Raw genomic sequence first — 22,088 nt, forward strand, 5'->3', positions numbered from 1 at the left:
ATTACATTATTTATGTAATTTTGATTATTTGACTTCAGGTAAACTTCAAAACTATTTCACTCACATTATGAAGCTTTTGGTAGGAAATCCATACTATTGAAAATTTCTGACAAGGCAGATATGAATGTTAGCTACTATGGAGCAAAGCAAGTGAACTGGCTATTGTTTAGTCACTAAGTCGTGTCTGACTCTTGCCACCCCATGGACTATAGCCCACCAGTCACCACTGTCGTGGGATTCTCTAGGCAAGAATATGGAGTGGGTTGCCATGCCTTCCTCCAGGGGGATCTTCCTGACCCACGGAATGAACCCGGGTCTCCTGCACTGCAGGTGAAATCCTCACCACGAGCCGCTTGGGAAGCCCGAACTGACTGTAATTACACTTAAGACTCTTCCTCTACCTCCAATATCTAGAATATCTGTTGAGTGGCAAAATGTTATCCAAGGTGCTGGCAGTTATATCATTAGCTAAAGAAAGATGAAATTCTCTATATTTACATGAGGGTCAGTAGCCTCTGGTCAAATCTTACAACATACACAAAGGGGTCTTCAAATATATTTGAGAGGAAATTTGCTACTCTGGGTTTATAACATTCGATTTTGAAAATTTAATTATTGCTCTAAAAGGTAACACATTATTAGAACTGAAAAAATATTTTGCTTTATGGATGTTATCAATGTAGTGATATTTGAACTGCCTGGTAATTGTAGGGTAATTGAAGAGAACTTGGGGGGATGGTCAAGAGGGTTGGCTTGAGCCATGCAGAAAGCTGAGAATATCAGCAAAAGGAGTAGGTGACTAAGTTAAATAGAGATCCCTGACTGTGTTTCATAGCAAGAGAATGACAACTCGGATGCTGTGCTTCCAGGGGGATCACTCTGCTAGTGGTAGAGGCAGGCAGGTGAGTCTTAGACTGGTCAAAATCTAGAGGATTTAGAGGGGGAAAATGAAGTGGCAGAGGGGATGGAAAGAAGTTATGGATAGGATGGGGTCTACAGAGGTAGAAATTAGCCTGGGTAGCCAATGCGACAAGAAAAACAAAGAAATTGAGTCAGGGTGGGGAGTGCGGGCAGGAGTGGCATTGGCAAGGGCTAGAAATAGAGGCAGAAGCAAGTGTTTCCTGGAGAAAACATTCACGGCTGTCCTGTAGTGGATAGGAGCACTAATCAACATTGGGGACTGTTAGTCCTCTTCACGGGCCATTACCATATCAAAAGAGTGATTAAGAAAACCAGTCCTGTGGCTTCAAGAAAAAAAAGGGGCAAAGAAAGGCAATACAATCTGCCAACTTCCAGTATGTAAATACTCTCTAATGAGAACTAATGTTTATTGGCAATAAGCTTTAACCCCCTTAGTTTGCCAACAGACTGTCAGAACATTTCAGAAATGATGAATGGTATGTTTTTTTCTCAGGTGTCAGGGCTAATTGGGATTCCAGCTCATTTGTGACAAATGCTACCCAGTTCCAGAAAGCCTCTCCATCAAGTTGGCACAGGACAACCGATATCTGCCAAGAAGTGCCCCTAAAGTCCTGTTCAGAAGTTATCCTTACTCCCCCTCCTCCATATTTCAGACTTCTCCCCCATGACTTCAGGCCAATACTGTGCCCCAATCCTGCCAGCTGTCTTTTAATTAAGAGCCAGACTAATACTTACGTATTTTCCCCTTCCTATATATACCTACACATGATTAATTTTTTGTTTGTGCTAAATATGAAACACAAAATTAATCATAGTTTGAAGCTGTAACTCTATCTTATGCCATTACGGCATATAAATCATCACACACACATTTCTAGAACATAGGCACCTTTCTGGAATTACACCCTAGTTTGTATAAAAGTAACTCAGTGTTTGGACTTAAACATGAATGCGTATAGAGACTTAGTATAAAACAGTAGTTCCCTCATCTCCCCCTCCTTCTTGCAGTAAGGGCCCTCTATTGTATGTAATACTATATATATATATTTATATTTTAGCTTATTGAGGTATAATTGACACACCCATGCATGTATTATTGTGCATGCTCAGTTGTGTTTTCCTCTTTGCGACCCCATGGACTGTAGCCCACCAGGCTCCTCTGTCCATGGGATTTTTTGGGCAAGAATGCTGGAGTGGGTTGCCATTTCCTTTTCCAGGGGATGTTCCCGACCCCGAGATCGAACCCAAGTCTCCTGCATCTCCTGCACTGCCCGGTGGATTTTTTTTTTTTTTTTTTTTTTTACCTCTGAGCCACCTGAGAAGCCCTAACTGAAACATAAAATTGTATATTTAAAATTTACATGGTGGCGCCTGGATGTATGTCTATATTGTGAGGGTTTCCCAGGTGGCACAGTGGTAAAGAATCTGCCTCCTGATGCAGGAGATGCAGGTTCAATCCCTGGATCAGGAAGATCCCCTGGAGTAGGAAATGGCAACCTACTCCAGTATTCTTGGCTGGAAAATTCCATGGGTAAAGGAACCTGGTGGGCTACAGTCCAAGGGTCCCAAAGAGTCAGACACAACTGAGCATGCACACACACATACATTGTGAATGAATTCCCCCCATGTAGTTATTTATCACATATTTATCTTTTTTGGTGAGAACATTTAATATAATAATCTATTTTTCTAGTATACTTGAGTTCAAGTTCTGAATGACTAGGTGACCTTGACACTGACATTTAAAAAAATCAGTTTTATTACTTTGACAATAGAGATAAGCAAAAAAGCATTTCATAAGATGATTGTGAAGTGAGATGAGGCATTTGATGATACCAAACATAAGGCAATGCACATTTTAGGTCCTAGAAAAAGAATCTTTGATATAACTTCAGCATTCAGCTAAAAACTAGCAAAACATCTCCATATATACTTCTCTATATGGATTTTTACAGTGACTGAGACAAAACTTGGGCAAATATAGAACATTTATTGTATTATGCTTAAAAGTGCAATGCATGCTATATTGCAGGATAGAAAAATCAAAAAGAAAATATGACCACTTACATTGTAATAAGAGAAGGGTTGCCTACAAAGGCTTTCTCCGGTATCGACTTGATATTGTTGCTATGAAATCCTCTAGAAAGAGAGGAAAAGACAGTTTATAGAAAATAACCTGTGGGGTAAAATAATTTCATAGTCCCTTCCCCAAACCTGTGGCAATAATCAGCAGTTTTAGTAACCAGAGGATAAGGTTAAATTCCTTCATGCATTTTGAAACTTTCACGCCCTCACTCTCTAGGAGAAGAGGAAATCACAAGCTGTCATCTTGAATGAGGAATGAAGAATCTGAAAATAATAACCATGCTTTATGGAAACTTATAACCTAATGTTATAAAAAGAAAATCCATCCATTACTATCCAATAGAGCATCATGGTCTAACGACTTGAGACAGAGGAAACCATCTTTGGAGAAAGGATTATGATCACTCCTCCTGACCCCATTTGCAGCCAGGAGAAGAGAAAATTGACTTAAGCTGCAGTTAAGTGGAGATTTAGGTAATCTCCTTATGAGGACAAAATTTCCTGAGCTGAAGAAAGGGGCCCCAGCTCAGTGAGTCTGTAATAACAAAACTGATTCTCATCTGTCGGTGTGATGTCATCTGACTGGCAGGGGGCAGAGTCAGTGGTCTTGGTCTACGTGGGTCTGTGGCTGAAGGAGGTGAGTAGAGTGGCCATCTTGGGGCTGCCTGAGCCAGACAGTGATGACTTATTGGGTAAGCCCCACATGGGCGTCCTGCGGAAGAACCCCACAGAGGCTTTTTTCTTATGAACAAGCCCTGCTGTCTACCTCCTTCAGCTGTGTGCCAAGAGAAGAGGCTCTATGTTTATTTTTCTTTCCAAGTGTTAGAACATTACAAAGGTTATTCATATGCTTAGGTATAAAGAAAAGTAATTAATAAATGTAAAAAGATAATATATGAAACTTAATAGCTGAAAGTTAGCTTTATCATAGTAAAATGGTGGGGTTCTTTAAAAATTAAGTAATATTTATGAAGCATTAAAGGAATATGGAATAATGTATAGGAAGGCATCTAACATTATACTAAGTCTGTACACTGTATTCATCTAGTCCTAGACTCATGCAACCTAGAGAAGTTTGTTGCTGGATATGCACAGCAAATCAGTGACTTCCAACATAGTTCTCTACATACCTATAGAGCATATATAAATGTTGGAAAAATATGACTTACAGAAATACATATTTTTTCCTAATAAACACATATTAGAGAAATCCATCATAAATTTTAAAAGATTATCTGCTATTTTTGGTGATAGAATCAAATTAAAATACATTTTAGATGTAGTTAACCATTATTTATATGACCTTTCAAATTCTTCTTAGTCGTATTATATACAGTAGTCAAACACATCTTAAAATAAATTCACAAAGAATAGTTCTCTCACTAAATTTGTCCTACTTACAGTTCTTTAAGGTTGGAGAGTGTCCTGACTGCAGTGGGGAATTCATCAAGATTATTATAATTTAAGTCTCTGAAAATAAGTAAACAGCATGTTCAGGTTTTCATTAAAAAATTCATGTACATGACATTTACAAGGAACGTTAACATGATCTTCCAACGGGCCATATCACTGATAACAATTCCTTCTCTTTAAGGAGAGAGACTTTGTTGGCTTGCTGAGCACCATCATTCCACAAGAATCTGCACTGAAATGATCATTAGACTGATTGTGAGAAATTTCCAAGAGTCAAGGGTCAATGGCAGTGGGCATTAAAAAAGGGAGGGAGTTTGGGATGGACATGTGTACATGGCTATATTTAAAATGGATGGCCAACTGTGGAGGACCTACTGTGGATAGCACATGGAACTCTGCTGAATGTCATGTGGCAACCTGAATGAGAGGGGAGAGTTTGGGGGAGAATGGAAACATGTCCATGCGTGGCTGAGTCCCTCCTCTGTTCACCGGAAACTACCACAACATTGTTTGTTAATTGGCTATACCCTAATACAAAATAAACCCTTTTTTTTTAAAGGACATGTACAGCATTGTGAATGTCCAAGTGTCTAGAACACGTGGCCAGGTGTCTGTGGCTGGCTGATGCCGTTCTTTACCTGAACCTAGCTCACCAAGCTGCCAGTGAATCTGTGCCCTCCTTGACCGCCTCTGCTTTCCAGGCCCCGCCTCCACCCTCTGACTCTGGCCGGTTGCTTTTCAGAGGCTCTCCCGAGAGGACCTCTAGGAAGGAGGCTGTATTCCTGGCTCGGGTGCCTGAAGTCCACGGTGACAGCCTGCTTGTGCAGACGCTGATGTGGTACAGGGTGCTCTGAAGAAGGACATTGGGTCTAGAATCTCCACACGGTCACAAATAAGGATTCGTTTTCCTGATGTGTGGGGCAAAGCTCTACCATCCTTCATGCACGGACAGGGAGTGACCAGACAATCAATCTCAAGTCATTCGTTTCTCTGTTATGACACAAATGGCTTTTCAATTCCATTACTCACAAGCGCTTTATAGACTTACTCCACCTCTGATCTACATCTCCATATGAAAAAGTAATTGCCTCCTGATCTCTGGGAATGGCAGATTTCCCAGATGACGCAGAAAAACCTTTTGGTCAGGCAATCAGATGTGGTTAGATCTTCCTCTGTGGGGAAGAGTTGCTATTTAATTTTAAGAGAGAGATAATTTGACCGAGTTAAACATGAATCAAGATTCCTACTTGTCTGGCACAAACCATCCTTAAGCTACACAGCAAGCAGGAAACGTGTGTCTTTTGTGGACATAAATTTTCTTCCTGTTTCTAAGTCTCTCCAGATGCTCCGTTTTGATTAAATGAGGATTGGATCCTTATAAATTACTCAGATTTCTAGTGAGGGAAAGGAAGATGTTGGGAATAAATTGGTTATTTTACCTATCCTCTGGAGCCCTGGGCAAAGTGAGGGAAGAGGGGACATTGAGACTTATATGAATTTGCCCTGAATGCATGAACTGCCTGAATTTGCAATCCTGGGTCCTTATCCCAAACTTGGGGGAAAAAACAAAAGAAAGACTATTTATGGAAATAACCTATCGAAGCCCATCGTGTTTTCTGTTCCTGTTGAGTTGAAAAGGACTGGAAGGTGCTTTCCATTGCTAAGATCCCCAGACCAGCCCTTGTGTAATTAAGGGAGAATTTCTAATTTTTCCAAGCAGCTGATTGATGGGAACAGCTTGCCTGTGCCATTAAGCTGACTTCAAAGTCCTGCCTGGACTCATTCACCTTCAGCATCTCCACATGAGGATGTGTCCTCCCTTCTAAGAGGAAACACAGTGACTTAGTAACCCTGGAAGGACAGCTGTTGGTTCCCTCAGAAACGAGTGAATGCAGGTCCGGATAGATGCTATGCTGACCAGGTACATATCGCTAAATTCTGTATGCAAATGAACAACGGGCTCTAAGGCCACAGGAGAGGTGTTCTTTGGTCATGGCCTTCCGCTGTCTGGGCTAGAGCCAGTGGTGTAGATTCAGTGATTCTGAGTGGCTTATTTTGTGTGCATGCTAAGTTGCTTCAATCACGTCTGAAGGTGAGTCTTTGTGACCCGACAGGCTGTAGCCCACCAGGATCCTCTGCCCGTAGGATTTCCCAGGCAAGAACACTGGATGGGGTGGCCATTTCCTTCCCCAGGGATCTTCCCGCCCCAGGGATCGAACTCTCGTCTCCTGCATTGGCGGGCAATTTCTTTATCACTGAGCCACCTGGGGAGCCCCAAACATGGATTTTGGAGTCAAATTAGGGAAGGAAGCAAGCCTCAGTCTTGCTGCTAACTGACTATGTCATGTTGATAAAATAACTTTCAGTCAGTTCAGTCGCTCAGTCGTGTCTGGCTCTTTGCAACCCCATGAATTGCAGCACGCCAGGCCTCCCTGTCCATCACCAACTCCCGGAGTTTACTCAAACTCATGTCCATCAAGTCAGTGATGCCATCCAACCATCTCATCCTCTGTCGTCCCCTTCTCCTCCTGCCCCCAATCCCTCCCAGCATCAGGGTCTTTCCAATGAGTCAACTCTTCCCATGAGGTGGCCAAAGTATTGGTGTTTCAGCTTCAGCCTCAGTCGTTCCAATGAACACCCTGGACTGATCTCCTTCAGGATGGACTGGTTGGATCTCCTTGCAGTCCAAGGGACTCTCAAGAGTCTTCTCCAACACCACAGTTCAAAAGCATCAATTTTTCGGCACTCAGCTTTCTTCAACATTCAACTCTCACATCCATACATGATCACTGGAAAAACCATAGCCTTGACTAGATGGACCCTTGTTGGCAAAGTAATGCCTCTGCTTTTTAATATGCTATCTAGGTTGGTCATAACTCTCCTTCCAAGGAGTAAGTGTCTTTTAATTTCATGGCTGCAATCACCGTCTGCAGTGATTTTGGAGCCCCCCAAAAAATAAAGTCTGACACTGTTTCCACTATTTCCCCATCTATTTCCCATGAAGTGATGGGACCAGATGCCATGATCTTAGTTTTCTGAATGTTGAGCTTTAAGCCAACTTTTTCACTCTCCTCTTTCACTTTCATCAAGAGGCTTTTTAGTTCCTTTTCACTTTCTGCCATAAGACTGGTGTCATCTGCATATCTGAGGTTATTGATATTTCTCCTGGCAATCTTGATTCCAGCTTGTGCTTCTTCCAGCCCAGGGTTTCTCATGATGTACTCTGCATATAAGTTAAATAAGCAGGGTGACAATATACAGCCTTGACATACTCCTTTTCCTATTTGGAACCAATCTGCTGTTCCAGGTCCGGTTCTAACTGTTGCTTCCTGACCTGCATACAGGTTTCTCAAGAGGCAGGTCAGGTGGTCTGGTATTCCCATCTCTTTCAGAATTTTCCACAGTTTATTGTGATCCACACAGTCAAAGGCTTTGGCATAGTCAATAAAGCAGAAATAGATGTTTTTCTGGAACTCTCTTGCTTTTTTGATGATCCAGCGGATGTTGGCAATTTGATCTCTGGTTCCTCTGCCTTTTCTAAAACCAGCTTGAACATCTGGAAGTTCACGGTTTACGTATTACTGAAGCCTGGCTTGGAGAATTTTGAGCATTACTTTACTAGTGTGTGAGATGAGTGCAATTGTGTGGTAGTTTGAGCATTCTTTGGGATTGCCTTTCGTTGTGACTGGAATGAAAACTGACCTTTTCCAGTCCTGTGGCCACTGCTGAGTTTTCCAAATTTGCTGGCATATTGAGTGCAGCACTTTCACAGCATCATCTTTCAGGATTTGAAATAGCTCAACTGGAATTCCATCACCTCCACTAGCTTTGTTCACAGTGATGCTTTCTAAGGCCCACCTGACTTCACATTCCAGGATGTCTGGCTCTTTACTGAAGCCTAAAAATGGTTGTCTTGTTCTCTCTTTCTCTCTCTCTTTTTGGCTGCACCACTCAGAATGAGGAACTTCCCTGACCAGGGATTGAACCTGAGCCCCCCACAATGGAAGTGTGGAGTCTTAACCACTGGACCCTTAGGGAAGTCCTGGAGTCTAAAGAGGGGTCACAGTACCTGCTCTCATAGGATGGTTGTAGGATTGATTTGAAACCATGTGTGCTGAGTTGAGTGCTCAGTACAATATTTGGCTAGAGATACACTCAATAAAGGGTAGGTGTTGTTACGTTTTAGACATTTGAGTTGCTCCTGCAGGAACCTCCACTGTTTGCTGATGAGATGCCTGTTCCTCTGATTGGACAGAGTCTGGCACTTGCTCGTCGGCACCCTCTGGTTCAGTGGGGAGGGCCTCACTCATGAATGGTGAGCCTGAGTGACAATACTGAACTGATCCCTGACAGAGAGTACACATCCCTGAGCAAACAGGCCCTGCTCAGTAGAGGACATCTCATTTAGCACCTAATGATTCCAACTAATTTATTACTCTTGTTAGATTAAAATAAAATCTCAGTTTTATTGTTTGGCTCTGTAGAGTGTGTATAGGGGCGTAAGATAAAGCCACTGTAAATATCTGTTTAAAGCTCAAGCAATTAACCAAAACAAATAGCAATTTTGACTTTAAGGCTATTTTGATTCCTTCCAAATAGTCATGAAAACACTGAAAAAAGGGAAACAAATAAAAGGTCAACTCACAAAGTCTCTAGGCTGTGGAGCCCATCAAAGCATTTCTTTCCCATGGAGTGGATTCTATTGTTATGGAGATGTCTGCAGGAGAACATTACAGCCAGTCAGGAAGGCGGATTGCACATGGAAATTTAGGCAAAACGTTTTGATTGCTGAAATCCAAAAACACTTACTCTCAAGAATGCGCTAATTACATGTAAGAAATGCTCTGTTTAACATTTCTGTTGGCTTGCTTTAAAGGCTTTATGCCCCATTCACTCTTACCAGAGATGAATACCACAGAATTTCAGTCACAGTTTTACCTTCTGGGTTTGAGATATCATGGAGTGAATAATAATTGTGGGATTAGCAACAAGGCTGGCAAAAGTAAATTTAGGTTGCTCAGTGTGGAATATAGAATGTTAAATAGAGATTCTGACCAACATCAAGTGGAGGATGTAGAGGAGGAGGTCCGAGGAGGCCGCAGCAAATCTTCTATCAAAGCTGACGGCTTACTGTGGCTGCATTGCCCGGGTGGGGCCACAGGTTAATAGCAAACAACAATTTCACCCACAGAGAATGGGGATCAGATTTTTTGACTGCCCAAGGAGATTAGTTATTGTCGTAGTATAAATGTGTCTAATTATCCTCTTTGGCTCAATGATAAGTCGGTTAGGTCAGGGCCAGTGAGAACAGCTGTGTGCATGACTGAAAAACTGGACCACGTCCCAGAGGGATTTTTGGGAAATGGGCTTAAGGAGGTCAGGGGGAAAGAGAAGAGCTGAATCTCTGTAAATTCATTCCCTCTAGTGGAGGGAAAAGTTAAAGCACCTACCCAGCTTCTGGTGGAACAGAAGCATCATCTTTGTATATGAACTTCAGTATAGAAATTTGTCAATGTCACCCCACACTTGCAATCCTTTCAGACAAAGGTTGCTCTTCTAATAAATATATGCTGGTATCATGTTAGATCCATGTGATACTTACTGAGAATCTTTTACAGGCAACACATGAGGGGAACCTAAATAGATGGATGAGAGGCTGGCCAGCCCTCAGAGTACACGCCGCAGTGCGAGGCGGACCCGTCTTCAGGAAAAGTGGGATGGCTGAAGCCCACGGGTCTGGGGGCAGGCATGAGCAAAGGCAGAGACAGTGCAGAGGATGCTCTCCTCGAAGAAAGCTAATCTGTGAGCCTTTCAAGTAGCTCCTGCTGTCCTCTGTCAGCACTGACTGACTACTGTATTATACATGTGGGGCACATTGCTGCCCTCTTGAACTGTTTATTTTTCCAACTATTACTTGAGAACCATTTTAGTTTACTTAAAATAATGAAATCTAGACCTCAAAGGGAAAAAGCCTTACAAACGCATAACTTGTTGTCTAGGGTTTGTCCCTTGCTTCTGTTACCTTGGAAGGGGTTTAAGAGGTACTTATTAAATAATAAGAAGGGCATATTTCAATTTGACCTGCATTACAAATTAGTATCAGAAATAAGGGATTTTTATTAACTTTGGTCATGGGACTAACTATACAGTGTGGTGATTACCCGTGTCATATACAATGGTTTCCCTGAGATAGAGGTCATATTTTGTTATTTCTGGATGCCTAGCAGTGCTTAGCACTTACCAGGTGCTCGATAAATGTTGTTTGATTCTTTTACACGATTAGAACATTTAGGAGTCATTTTGGGGGGTTTTCCTCCCTTAAAATGTCCCTCTTCAAAGCCTGAAGTGCTATCATTTTAAGGTCAAGGTCCCACCAAGAATTACAAGGTCTTGGTGAATTTAGAAACTGTTAGAGAAGGGGGAAAAAAGTCAATAAAACTTACAGAACCACCAAGCTGGAGAGGTTTCCAAAGGCATAGTCTGGTATGTGGTGTATTTTGTTCAGGGCCAAGGTCATGGCCTGCAGCGCTGATAGGCTTCTGAGAGCCTGGACCGGGATCTCCGTCAGCGCGTTGTCGTCCAGCCACAGGTGCCTCAGAGAATGCAGGCCGCGGAAGCAGCTGGGGGGCACGGAGCCGATGCGGTTGGCATCCAGACGCCTGGGGAGGCAAGCGAGAAAGAGTGGAAAGCAGAGAGCAGAGCCCAGGCGGAAGACGGGCTCTGCAGGAGAACCTCGACATGCCGATCAGCAAGAGTGAGACGGGGCTGGGGCCGCAGGGGCCCTGACCTCTGGGGCGTCTGCCTCCTGCCAGCCTCTGCTCTGGGTGCCAGCAGGACCGCTGCTGGGAATTCCACAGGGCTGTGACTCTCTTCCAGGCTTGGGTGGACCATGCTTTCCGGCAAGGCAAACACCACTCCCCTGGGCTGTGGTGTTTCAGCTGATGATCCTTTAGCCTTCCTTTCTGACACCAGGAGAAAGACACCCCCTCTGCTCCTTCCCACATCAACCAAGTCAGACAAATGCTGTTGCCTTCCTGGACTGTTTTGAACACACAAAACATACTTATTTTGGCTCATTGAGCTGTGGGGAAAGATTATTTTAGCATTTGGAAAGGACTGAGTAAGTTTTACAAGGCTAGGTCAGGGAGATTCCCTGGAGGAGGGCATGGCAACCCACTCCAGTATTCTTGCCTGGAGAATCCCATGGACAGAGGAATCTGGCGGGATGCAGTCCACGGGGTCGCAAAGAGTCGCATACGACTGAACTGACTTAGCACACATGCATGAGTAATTTTTACAAGGCTGTTAGAGATATGCTTCAGGGCTGGGGAGGCGCCCCTCGCCCCTTAGTACTCTGCTGCAAGGCCTAAAACAAGCAGGCTTTCTTGTTCATCCTAACCAACGGCATTGAGCAGATGTTTGCTTTCCTTGACATTTTAAATGAATAGTAAAATAGCTTTCCCAGTTTTTGCTTGCTTTTTCTACATATCACTTTTTTTTTTTTTTTTAAATGGGGAAATAAGTCTAAAAATAGGTCTAGTTAATAAGCTGCTGCAGCTTCAGAGCCAGTAGAGGGAGTGCAGAACATTCATTTTACCCTCATCCAGCCTAGAAGTGGCCGTGACAGCAACGCCTCAGCTTTTCCTACTGAAGGGACCAGACAGGCACAGACTGAAGTTTTCTGTAAGGTGCATGAACCACAGGACCCTCGACATTCAGTTATGCATCCGCCAGCCCTCACTCTTTTTTTTTTTCCAATCTGTTCTTAAGACTCACACATTTATTTGCATTTTCAAAGCTAGGATTTAAAAAAGAAGAGTTGCATTTTAAGCAGTGCATGTATTAGGAAGGATTAGAACATCACGACTGGATTTTGAAAAATGTTTTAGGAAGCATTTAAGACTAAACAGATGCAGGAAGCACTCCAGGATCATGAAATAATCCCCTGCAGACCAAATTTAAACAGCTTAAAAGCAGCATTCTCTGTAGTAGGGAGTGCCTCTCCATGAAAAGTGGCTTCCCCACTTTCGGTCACACAAGTCATTCCACTCCTGCTCTGACCCCTGCTTCCCCCGACTGAATGGGGAAGCATGACCTCCAGGCCCTGAGCCAAGCTTTTAAATTTAATTTAATTTTTTAATTGGAGGAAAATTGCTTCCCAGCGTTGTGTTGGTTTCTGCCATACAACAATGCAAATCAGCCATAATTATACCCATAGTACCTCCTTCTTGAGCCTTTCTCCCCTCCCCCCCACCCCGCCACCCCTCTAGGTCAAGTTTTGATGCTGAGATAAGGTCACTTGGAACAAACAAGTCCGATGCCACAGTCCACTCACAATCAAATTTCCAGGGGAATAACCATCCCTGTAGGCAGCAGACTCGCAGCTTCCAGATATCTCAAGGTTCTGTCTACAAGCAGGACAGAAAACATCCAGGCAAGCCCAGCATGGTCCCTTTCCCTCAGTCCAGCAACAACATGCTTGGCCCATGTTCAGATAAGGTGCGCTTTCATCAGGGCATGAGGAGGTGCTTGTTTTTGTTTGACTAGGAGTAAAGCACATATGTAAACTCTCCTTAATGACTGCACTGATTACAGGATGAAGACGTTATTTAAATACTATGAATTTCCAAGTTTTTGTTGACATATTGTCTGATGATTGCCAGTGGCTTATGTGGTGAAACTATGAGTGGCTTCTAAGTCCTGAAAAGGACTGACCTTCAAGTTCAGTGCAAAGGGGGAGCATGTACAGAAAAGACTCTCTCTGCATTGAGTCATGAACTTGTCTTTTGCGATATTTAAGTTACTACCAAAGTTTCTGCAGGATCTCAAGTGATTCTGGCATCAGTTCCCAAAGTTAAAAAGCCCATTTCTCTGGATACATGTCTTTTACGAATCATTTCTCCTCCCAGTAAAAAGGATATACTCTAGTTTTCACACCATAATCTTAGAGCAATGTACTATGTGAAATGAAATGACTAGGCTCGGGCAATTGTTCACATTCCAAGCTCTAACACACCCAGACGCGTCGCTTGGCATCCCGAGTGCGGCACTAAATGTTTCTCTGTCTCAGCAGTTTCTTCGTCTAAGAAACTCCCCATAAATACACTTCTCCTCCTTGTAGTGTTTTGAAGTCCGTGTCTACCTGGCTGCAGTGGTCCAAATCTATTTCAGAGAGTGGTATATTATTCATGCTCAGAGGTAGTATCCGATTGGCTGCAGTGGTCCAAATCTATTTCAGAGAGTGGTATATTATTCATGCTCAGAGGTAGTATCCGATTGAATCTTAACAGAAGATCTCCAGACAAATTGGAGTGTGGAATTCATTATTCAACCACTTGTCCAGGTGGTTCTTACAGAACAAGGTTAAGACTGTGGACAAAGCAGCTGGCAGGGCTCAAGTTGTGCCGACTCCATGAGCAAACAAAGAGCTCATGTTATGTCAGCCTGGTCTTTAGGGTCAGCTGGGCATCGTCCATTCATCTGCTTGAAAAATGCAATATTGAAGTGCTAGAGTTTAAGGAGAACACCACTACGCAGGCCATGAAAACACATGAAGGCATGTCAGGAGCAGCAAAAATAACTATGTGTATAACTCCACCTTTTAAGGCCTTCTTTGTCATCATTCCTATTTCCTGAAAGTCACAAGGAATGTATGTGTGTGTGTGTTCAGTCATCTCAGAATCTGTGAAAAAGTGAAGAGATTTGGGATGAGAAATTTCGAGTCCAAGTCAAATAACAGCTATATTACCATGACCAAGTCAACAGACCTCAGCTTTCACATCTATAAATTGAGGGTAACCCCTCTAATAGGTGGCTTTACGATTAAAGAAAAGAATACAACAAGACTTTGTAAATTATAAAGCCCCTTGATGATTTTACGTTATCATTGCTGGAGGTTGGGTTAACAGTTAGTGTTTTTGTGTTTTGACATAGAAACCAGTCAGAAAAAAAGAAGAAACTCAAATTTTCCCTTAGTCAAACATGGGTTTACATGAGTGCACCTGTCAGTAAATTTCATTTCTGAGACATGCAGACTACTCTTTCATCCCTGTGACAGAAATAACGCAGTGGTGTCTGCAAACAGACGTAACAGAAGTCATCCTTCCTTTCCAGCCTTCAGTATTATCATACGTGTGTGTGTGTCAGTATCACAAAGGGCGAATGGTTTTGTTCCTGTTACATTACTGAATACTACATCTTCATTCTGAAGGCAAAGGAGAAGCGATGACATGTGGTAGATGGCATACTGTCAGAGAAAGTTTCTAGCAATGATCTTGGTGTTGAAATATCCATTGATAATGTGGCAGAAGCAGCATAAAGCCTGCAAGCAGTTAGGTGTAGCAAAATAAAACACTTTAATACGGCCCCTTCTTTCTGACAAATAAACCTCTTAACTCTGATATTGAAATGCAGTATGAGATGTATGGGGAGAGTACCATGGACACTTACATTACCGTATGTAAATAGACAGCCAAGGGGAATTTGCTGTGTGTCTCAGGAAACTCAGACAGGGGCTCTGTCTCAACCTAGAGGGGTGGGGTGGGGAGGGAGACGGGAGGGAGGTTCAGAAGGGAGGGGATATATGCATACCTATGGCTGATTCATGTTGAGGTTTGACAGAAAACAGCAAAATTCTGTAAAGCAGTTATCCTTCAATTAAAAAATAAATAAACAAAAAAGAAAAGTAATGACTATATGGGAAATGACACTCACTGTATGCACCATTTGTGCCTTATAACTTACAGAAAAAGATAGATAAAATAACATTTTACTCTACTTCTTAAGTCACATGGAACCACCTATATAATGAATGTATGGGAAACTGGAAAGTGCACTGAACTAGGAGAAATAAGACACAGATTTAACTCAAGATTGTCACTTATTAATTTCGAGATCAGGGAGCATCCGATTAATTTCTCTAAGGGTCAATTTCCATATCTGTAAAGCAGTATCACAACAGATCACAAAATTACTATGGGAATTAAGTAAGAAAAACCTATGTGGAAGGATTTTGTAAGTGGTAAAGCACTTTACAAATGATAGGCTTTTTATGTGAGAAAAAGTTTCACATTTAGGAAGTGGCGTCATTCCCTGCTCTTCCAAAGTTCCTTTGATTTTTTTTCTGAAGGCCTTAATCATTTGTAACGTCAAATATCTCTATAATAAGTTGCCTTTGTTTTTTTTTTTTTTGGTCATGTGAACTGGCAGGACGACTGATTTTCCACTCACTGTACATCCTTAAATGGCATGTTTTGATTGGTGTTATAGGAAGGCTTCCCTCACAGAGAAAAGGAGATGCACAAATCTTTTGTGTTAAAAGGTCCAAAAAGGACTCAAAGGCTAAAGTGGCTGAGGAAAAAGAAAATATCATCTGATGCAAGAACACAATTTTTATTAATATGAGCCTTTGCAATGTTACTTAGAGGACCACAACTGATGAGAAATATGACTTTTGGGTGTATGCTGAAACAACTTCTTCTCTGGGGGGAGGACTGGTGGGGAGCTCCACAAGTGCCTAAAGGGGTTTTATTGGACTAACTGCTGGGCCGAGGGGGCTGTTTCTCAGGGCCCTAGGTCATGTCTTCTCATCACTGGCACCTGGTCAGGACTGTCTACTTCAGCCTGATGGGCTTCAATAACTGTGAATATCCAAGGTCAGCATTTGGAGTCAGGATAACTTGAGTCCTATGAAATTTCTGGGTTACTTCTCTGTGAGGAATGTCTTGGCCTCCCCCACCAAGCATTCTTTAAGACCTGTGTAAAAACATTCCTCTGGGGCGGGTGTGTACACCCTAATAATGGGTGTGCTGTCGGAAGGTCACGCCGATAGCTGAGTGCAGGAGGAGCTGGGAGACAGGAAGTGACCACGGTGGTTGCCGTCATCGGGCGAGAAGGGATGCGTGCTAGAAGAAGTGTGGAAAGGCGGAGGAAGGCCTGGGGTGAAGGACAGTAAGTAAATAAGCAGCCTGACCAAACAGGGTGACTGGGCAGATGTGACCAGAAAGGAAGACAAGGAAGCTATGGGGGCTCAGTGTTCCGGGCAGCTGGGCAGATGGAACTGTGCAGGGGTGAACGTTAGTCAGTATTACATAAGTGAAAGATAAAACAGACCTGCATGTTCATTGTGAATACAGTTCTGTAATATCAAGGTATCCTATGTGAGGAAGAACTGAAAGGTAATGGGCAAAAAAAATTTTTTTTAATGTCAGGAAAAAAAAAAAAAGTTATTTTCTTGCCTTCTCTCTGAAGTTCTTCCCTATTGTTTCCATGCAAAAAAGCTTAATTTTGCAATTTTTCTCTTTTAAAAGGAACATTGTATTAATCTGTCCCACACTCTTGAAAGGAATTTTTGCTTTATAGATGGCATTATGCTAGTGATTAGTGAATTGATGAGGTCACTCCAGCTATTGTTTCTCTAGAAAATAGACCTTTACATGTATCTTGTATATGTACAAGATAGACCTTGTCCAATGTATAACACAAACTTATATCTTTGTTTGAGAATATCTTTGATAACCCATTAACTGCAAGGAAGAAAGCATTAGTCAGAAGATAAGCCATTGATCTTGACTAATTCTCATCTGAGATGACTGTAATATTGTCAATTATTAACATGGATGACTCGAGGGAAAAAAAGGCAAAGGTGTGAAGAATGTTGCAGCTGCAGGTTTAATACAGCTTATGGGGACTCTTCCAATAAACGGACCTATGAAGCACAGCATTTGACATAGCTGTTTTATAGTTGGACGAGCATTTCTCTTCTTTTGAAGAAATGATTAACTCTCTTGTACATTTTGTGAGGAGACCACTTTGAACAATTCCTGGGAGTCAAAGGAGCACAGTGATTTAGTTCATTTATAACATTTTAAGAAATGAGAGCAGTTTCAATGATTATCCTACTTTTGCTACTAAATGAAAAGTATGTAGTTCTAAGCTTGTATATGATACAATTTAACTAAGTCCCTCAAGTCTTTGTTATGGTGAAATTTTACTGCTTAGAAATTTTATTGCATTGGAACCAGGCGGTCACTGGAATTGAATTTGCCAGATCATTTTGATAATAATACTATCAAGATAGAATTTTATCCACATGAATTCTTATAGATTGTATTGATTTATATGAATTCTTCATAATCAAATGAGTCATTTTTTGTTATTGTTTTTTTAATATTTATGAAGTGATGACAATGTGGAATTCAACTCTCTAATGAAATTTACCATCTATAACCTAGGAAGATACTAAGCATTTGAATTCATATGAACACCATGATTGCTTATACAGGAATTTCTGCTTCTATCTTCCTATTCTCCATCTTATTTATTGATAAACTTAATGTAAACCAGGAAGAAAAGTTATTGCTTTAGACTTACCTCTGAAAAGGTAAAAAGGTTTTTTCCATCTCTGCAACTTGGGGAGAGAGAAGGTGTACAGGTTTATGGAGGTATAATAATTTAGAGACTAGTCAGCTGACTTGTCTCTAAAGTGAATGAGACCAGTGATCTCACACCGGATGAAGTGTCTAACAGAATCAAGCTCCTGTCTCTCTGGAATCATTGGGAAGTACAAGATTCCAATGAGGAACATATTTTAAAGTCAATTTACATGAAGCTGCTCAGTTTCTCGGAGGTTACCACTGCTGTGAATTTTTTAACAGGAAGATGACCCAGAATGAAAGTACCATGAGTATTTTCTTTCGCTTCATTTTTCTCCATAGAAAACAAAGACCTCCTTTTTGTCAGGGGCACCATTAGGCTCCCAGCTATCAGCAGAGTTTGAAATCTGGGGGTCATCTTTACACCTCCCATTGCTTTCCAGACAATCATTCTCCAAGGTTTCTCCATTTATCTTCATCTCCAAGATTGTTCATTTCCACTGCCTAGTAAAGTGTCTTATCTCTTCACACCTGCATTATGCAACAGCCTCTAGCTGGTCCTTTTGCCTTTGATCTCTTATCTCTTTGATTAATCCTGAAGGCTGCTGCCAGATGAGTCTCCCTAAAACGGGGCTCTATGTCATGCCCTTTAGGAGCCCACAGCTCTTCCACGCTGCCATGCCTTTCAAATCCCAATTTCTGGTTCTGATATTCAGAGCATATCCACCTTATCTAGCCAAACTTTTTTCTTAATTCTGTGTCCCACTCAACTCCCTCCCTCAGCTCCGTCCTGATTTATCGTGGGCTGTGCTGGCTCTTCGCTGCTGTGTGGGCTTCTCTCTGGTTGAGGGGAGCGGGGGCTACTCTCTGGGGCGGTGCCTTCTCCTGCTGCGGAGCGCGGGCTCCAGGACACGTGGGCCTCGGTCACTTCAGCACGTGGCTGCAGCCCGGGGCTCCAGAGCACAGGCTCCGCAGTTCTGGTGCAGGGACTTAGTTGCTCTGCGGCATGTGGGATCCTCCCAGACCAGGGACTGAACTCATGTCTCCTGTGTTGGCAGGTGGATTCTTCACCACTGAGCCACCAGGGAAGCCCCCACAGTGCTTCTGAACCTTGTCTTCAGGAACATCTTGTGACTCCTGCCAAATCTCCAATCTCCCCAAAACTCCCCAACACTCCAAATCTCCCCAACCTGAGACTTAATTTTATTACTCTTCTCTGAACCCTTCTCTTGAAGTGGGGAGTTCTTGCAGTGGGGTTAAAACAATGGGAAAGCTAAATCTTGTAGATCAACTTCTAAACCCTTCAAGGAAACAGTGGGATGTATAGCTCAGAAGAGCAGCAGGAAAGCCAGTTGCCGAGAGCGACTCTGTGTCTCCCTCAGGTCCCTTTCCCTCCTGTTAGCACATTTCTCGTGTGCCTGTTCTCTGTAGGGGATGCTCTCAGAAGGCATGACAGAACAGTGATAAAACAGGAAGATTTTGGAGCCGGAAAGGCCAGAGGTCTTACCCCAGACTCCCCTCTCGCCTGACTCTGTTAAAAGACAAATGGCCTTCCAGAGGTTCAGTGACATCTCTGAGCTTTCTCCTCCTTCATCACTAAGGAAGGGGTGACCTCAGATCCTGCTTCATGAGGTTGATTTTAGGGTGAAGTGAGATGATGTAGGTAAGAATTTGAATAAATATGAACGGCTTTTGGGCATTTCTAATTCTATCCTTGTCTTGTTCCTAAACTTGATTGCTTCTTTATGTGCCTTTTCACAGTTCATCCAGCCCCCATTATTCCAGAAAAGGGGACACTTTGTCCCATTCACAATGTGCCTTCCCAGAGTCGGCATCCTTTTAGCTTCTTGCTACTTTTCAAAGCTAAACTTTATGTTACACCACGAGATGAAAGAGCTGATTTTACTTCTCATTCCACAACATCTATGTTCTCTTTTAGTTATTTACCTATCTGATATGATTGTCAAATCTGTGACTTACAGAACTGGTAGATAACCTGTAATAGCAGTTATCACAGTATCTCATACCTCGGGTCTTGCTTAAAGTGCTCACATTTTGCTTTTGTTTTTCATCTGATTCTGAGGCTCCAATTTGAGCTCTCTCTTTCTGTGGAAAAAGGGCTTTGCCTTTGAAAATAATTTCTCCTAATTTTTTTTCTTGACCTCGTGGCATGTGGGATCCTAGTTCTCCCAACCAGGGCTTGAACCTGCACCCTGGCCTTGAAAGCGTGTGGTCTTAATCCCAGGACCACCAGGGCAGTCCCCTCTCTCGATGTTTAAATGGGAGGAGGGGGACAAGGCAAAACCCTTTCTCCTCAGAACAATTTACTGGGTGCTGGTTTACATGTGGCGTGTGAAATGAACTCCAGATAGCTCAACAGACAAAAGTCTTAGTCTCTAGAATGTCTCAATGCTCCTCCATCCCAAGGTAGACCTAATGTATAGGCCTTGATGTGAAAAACGAAACCAAGACCATGGTGGATTTTAATTATGTAAGCTTAAAACTCCTCTTTCTGTACACTATTTTAGTGGAAGGAATAATCTCACTAATACTAAAACCATTGCTTTTTTTTTTTTTTAACCCTTTTGATCTTTTAATCTTATCCGCTTGGTTACCTCCCTTTGCTTTCTTTTCATTTGTTTACACCTCCCTGTCTTCTGTTACTTCCTTTATCCTCAGGCTGAAACCCAAGAGGCTCCTGGCTGTTGACGGGGGATCTGCTGCTGCTTCTAGGCTTGCCTTCCTTTCTGCTCAGCACTGTGAGCCCTGCCTCTTCTTCCTCAACTCCTCCTCTTTCTGCTGACTCTCTTTTTGGTTTATTAGTAGCAAAACCCTACTCTGAAGAGTCAAGGGGAAGTTAGTGACATTTCACAGTGTTCAAAGAGGAGGGTGTCTATAGCCCTTAAGCCGCTGCCACAGTGAGATGCTCAGGGAGCTCATATTCCAGCAAGAGTTAGAGACTCTTCTCAGGTCTTAACAGAGAAGGCAATGGCACCCTGCTCCAGCACTCTCGCCTGGAGAATCCCATGGATGGAGTAGCCTGGTAGGCTGCAGTCCATGGGGTCGCTAAGGGTTGGACACAACTGAGCGACTTCACCTTCACTTTTCACTTTCATGCATTAGAGAAAGCAATGGCACCCCACTCCAGTGTTCTTGCCTGGAGAATCCCAGGGACGGAGGAGCCTGGTGGACTGCCGTCTATGGGGTCGCACAGAGTCGGACACGACTGAAGCGACTTAGCAGCAGCAGCAGCTCAGGTCTTAAAATAATGTCTGTACTCTAAAGATGATTATCAGCTAATTGGAGAGTAGAGACAATACTAAAGACATGTCTAATTCTCCTTTCATTTTCTATTTACCAGCTCATGATTTTTACGATTGTGCATTTTCCACAATTAGTTTTGCTATTGCAGAGTTGGCATGAAAATCAACAGATATTAAATAGTATAGTACTTAATACTATTTAATATTAGCCAGACAGACATGAATATGTCATTTTCTTTGATCACCCTGAACTTTCACTAATGACAGGGAGATGCTTGCATATCATTAATGACTGTCAGCCAATGAAGCAATGATTTTATTTTTTTTCAGTGATCTATTTCTTAACAATATTTGTGAGGATGTGGGAGGGTTAAGCTTTGAGATTCCATCAAATCACTGCAATCTGATCCTAGTCCTCCAGTGACTATAATGCCAAAAGTTTCTTGGTGAAATCCAGTTCACTGTGAGTTCTGATTACATTTCCTATTCCTTTCCAAAAAACAGAAAGGAAATTAAGTTATATTTGATTACATTACAAAACAGTCCACGTGGTGTCTGGGTAGTCACTGCCATGTCAGAAACCCAGTGTACAAGGCACGTAGTGTACAGAGGCAGGCTCCGGACTCTGGGCGTGGGTACACGGACTTGCCTTCTTACTCTTTAGCTGAACAGTTCGTAAGCATCAGGAGAGCTCAAAGAACACAAATGTACCTGTGTGTTTTCATTGTGAACAAGCCAAACTATTTGTTGTTTACATGGAACCAGTGAAAATCACATCCCTTGAAACATGAGTACAATGTGTTTCTTCCTTGAAATAAGGTTACCAGTTTCCATGTATATCAAGTTTCTTAAGTTTATTCAATGAAGCCAAGTCTACATGGGAGATGCTGATGCTGCCGTTCTATGGATACATTTGAATAGCAGGATAATACGCATGAGGCCTCCTCACTTCACCTACCCCAGACTGTCAGTACGACTCAATAGGCAGATGTGAGCTATTTCAACTAAGCACAAACAAGCCAACTTTGTGAAT

The 22,088-nt window shown here is 42.5% G+C and overlaps 1 protein-coding gene across 1 annotated transcript in view; it reads right to left on the reverse strand.

Annotated features, from left to right (window-relative positions):
• Positions 1 to 22,088, reverse strand: part of LGR5 (leucine rich repeat containing G protein-coupled receptor 5) — a 127,191-nt gene that overhangs the window by 19,921 nt on the left and 85,182 nt on the right. The window contains exons 5-8 of the mRNA XM_043447171.1: positions 10,863 to 11,078; positions 9,065 to 9,136; positions 4,408 to 4,476; positions 2,989 to 3,060 (exon numbers count right to left, since the gene is read on the reverse strand). Of these exons, the coding sequence (XP_043303106.1) occupies positions 2,989 to 3,060; positions 4,408 to 4,476; positions 9,065 to 9,136; positions 10,863 to 11,078 (429 nt within the window). The remainder of the gene's footprint in view (positions 1 to 2,988; positions 3,061 to 4,407; positions 4,477 to 9,064; positions 9,137 to 10,862; positions 11,079 to 22,088) is intronic.

This window comes from Cervus canadensis, chromosome 25 (genome assembly GCF_019320065.1).
Source record: "Cervus canadensis isolate Bull #8, Minnesota chromosome 25, ASM1932006v1, whole genome shotgun sequence".
Classification (NCBI taxonomy): Eukaryota; Metazoa; Chordata; class Mammalia; order Artiodactyla; family Cervidae; genus Cervus; species Cervus canadensis.